This window comes from Bison bison, unplaced genomic scaffold (genome assembly GCF_000754665.1).
Source record: "Bison bison bison isolate TAMUID 2011002044 unplaced genomic scaffold, Bison_UMD1.0 scf7180017864304, whole genome shotgun sequence".
NCBI classification, from domain to species: Eukaryota; Metazoa; Chordata; class Mammalia; order Artiodactyla; family Bovidae; genus Bison; species Bison bison.
Window position 1 is genome coordinate 16275978 of NW_011494876.1, and position 2688 is coordinate 16278665.

At 59.3% G+C, this 2688-nt stretch overlaps 1 protein-coding gene across 1 annotated transcript in view; it reads left to right on the plus strand.

The window, feature by feature from the left end:
- The window catches only part of LOC104997293 (laminin subunit beta-2-like), an 8981-nt gene that overhangs the window by 4456 nt on the left and 1837 nt on the right, over positions 1-2688 (plus strand). Inside the window, exons 12-17 of the mRNA XM_010851961.1 lie at positions 23-179; positions 551-697; positions 868-1026; positions 1114-1235; positions 1729-1849; positions 2550-2660. Of these exons, the coding sequence (XP_010850263.1) occupies positions 23-179; positions 551-697; positions 868-1026; positions 1114-1235; positions 1729-1849; positions 2550-2660 (817 nt within the window). The remainder of the gene's footprint in view (positions 1-22; positions 180-550; positions 698-867; positions 1027-1113; positions 1236-1728; positions 1850-2549; positions 2661-2688) is intronic.

Genomic DNA, 2688 nt, shown 5'->3' on the forward strand with positions numbered 1-2688 from the left:
CCCCATCCCCACTCTGGCCCAGGTGTTCTGCAGGGCAGGGCCTCTGCCTCTGCCGCCCCCACCAGCATGGCCGCCGCTGCCAGGAACTCCAGTCTGGGTACTTCTGCGCCACCCTCGACCAGGCCACTGCCCAAGCAGAGCATGGCCGCAGCCTCCAGCCTGCTGACCCCCAACTGCCTGTGAGTGTCCAGCAGGGGCAGGGGGAAATCAAGGCTCACACCTTGGGGCTCAGGGCAGGGAGAGCACGTCCAGAGAGAGCTAGTTGGAAGAAGAGGCCGGACAGGGTTAGGAAGGTGAGGCAGGTCCAGGTAGGGGTGGAATCAGCATGGTTGGAAGTTTGGTGACTTGAACAGAGTGGGAACGTATTCCCATGACAGGTTTTCCCTGGTGGTCCAGTGGTTAGAACTTTGAGCTCTCACTGCTGAGGGTGGTGGGTTCAATCCCTGCTCGGGGAAGTAAGATTCCACAAGTTGCAAGTTGTGGCCAAAAGAAAAAAAAAATCCCCAGCCAGGACAGTATGGGAGGACACTGACAATTGACTTGCCCCCAGGGAGCCCCCTGGCCTGCTCCCCGCTACTGTACACCAGCCCCAGGGACCTCCTCTGGTTGGCTCGGGCCCCGACTTTGGAGACAGCGTGACCCTGACTGTGTCCTCCAACGTGCCAGGCAAGCCCGGTACAGCCACCAGCTGCCCAGGGTAAGGACTCCGAGGGGCAGGGTTGGGTCATAGGTCACTAGGTCTTAGTAGGGAGGGGCCCAAGCCCTGGGGCTGTGGGTCACTGGGATCTTAGAGGAATGGGAACCTGAATCCTGAGTGTTCTCGGTCCTGGAATGGTTTGGGCCTAGGAGTCTGTGTCTCACATCCAGACCCCAGGGAAGCCCCTGCCCCTGCATCAGGGATCTGGCTTTGCACTGGGGAGGGGCTCAGACTTCGCACGTGTGGTGGACGGGGCTGGCCTCTCTCTGCTGGCACCCACAGTGCCTCGCGCCCTGGACTATGACATCGTCCTACGCTATGAGACCCAGGTCAGTGGCATGGTTGCCAGCCAGGTAGGTGGGTGGTGCCAGGTGGTGGGTTGGGGCAGCTTCTTGACTGCTGGCTCCTGATCCTAGGCACCTGAAGTGTGGCAGGCATTAGTCCGGGTCCGTGCCCAGTCACAGCCCCGCAGTACCCGCTGTGCCCGTCCGTTGCCCTCAGAGCAGCTGTTCCAGGCGACCTTGACCCATGCGCGCAGGTAGGGGGAACCCTGTGACCCCCAAACCAAGACTCTATTATGTAGCCAACACATCTGAAGCAATACCCAAACGAAGTGGGAAACGCCCAACATGTTACATCTTTAGTTGATAAATCACGTCCGACTCTTTTGCAACCCCATAGACTGTAGCCCGCCAGGTTCCTCTGTCCATGGAATTCTCCAGGCAAGAATACTGGAGTGGGTTGCCATGCCCTCCTCTGGGAGATCTTCCCAGTCCAGGGATCAAACCCGCGTCGCCTGCCAATGCAGGTTCTTTACCACTGAGCCACCAGGGAAGCTAACATGTCATAGAACATTCAAAACAGGGACCTAATGTAAAACAGGGCAGGGTTTAGTTCCACCTTAATGTTTCTTCACTGCTCGTATGATGAAACACCAGACCCCACGTCTGCACAGTGGAAATGGAGCGTTCCTGGACCGCGTGATCATGACCTCCTCAGCCCACCCTTACTCCTCTCCCCGGTCCCTGCAGAGCCGTGGTTCTTTCCAGACCGTTCTGCTTTGAACCCGGAACCCGCTACTCCGTGACCCTGCGGCTGTGGCGGACCAAGGAGGGGCGGAGACCCGAAGGGGGCACGATCCTCCTGGATTCAGTGAGCTCCTAGGGGCTCCCCGCCACATCTGGGGGAGACACAAATTATAGCAGGACAGTGTGGGTGCAGCGGGCCCAGGGACAGGGAGTCATGGAGGCCTAGAGTTGCACCAAGAGGCCTGAGGTAGGTGGAGAGAGGGAGGGAGGAGGATCCAGGCAGGGAGAACACATGTGCCAAGGGCAGGTCAGCCAGGCAGGCACCAGGCCTCACAGGACCTTGTGGGCCAGAGGAGGGGCTTGTCCTGGGGAAGTGGGAGCCCTGGAAGGGATTGGAGCAGGGAAGACACTGCTAGAGGGTGGCTGCTGCAGTGATTCGGAGTGAGGGTGGCAGTGCCTAGATTGGTTTGGGGCCACTGATGTGTGTGTGAGTCTCTCAGTCATATTCAACTCTGTAACCCCATGGAATTCTCCAGGCAAGAATACTGGAGTGGGTAGCCGTTCCCTACTCCAGGGTATCTTCCTGACCCAGAGATCGAACCCCGATCTCCTGCATTGTGGGCAGATTCTTTGCTGTCTCAGCTACCAGGGAATCCCTGGGGCCACTGGAGAGGAAAGAGAAATAGACTCAAAACAGAAACAGGAAAGCGGCAGGAAGGGGCTGTGAAGGCCAACGTGTGTACAAACGGAAGTTCCAGCGCAGGTGTGAGTAAGTGGGACGGGGCTTACTGCCCCCTGCCCTCCACCCTCTACCCTCCTACTAGGTTGTGCTCCTGCCGCGGGTTGGAGAGTTGCCTGGACTGAGGTCCGTGGACCCGGGGGCCCTGAGGCGCTTGCAGGAGCTCCACGAGGCGGGCTGCCTGGAGGCAGCGAGGGTGAGCCCACCCCAAAGCATGCCTGAGG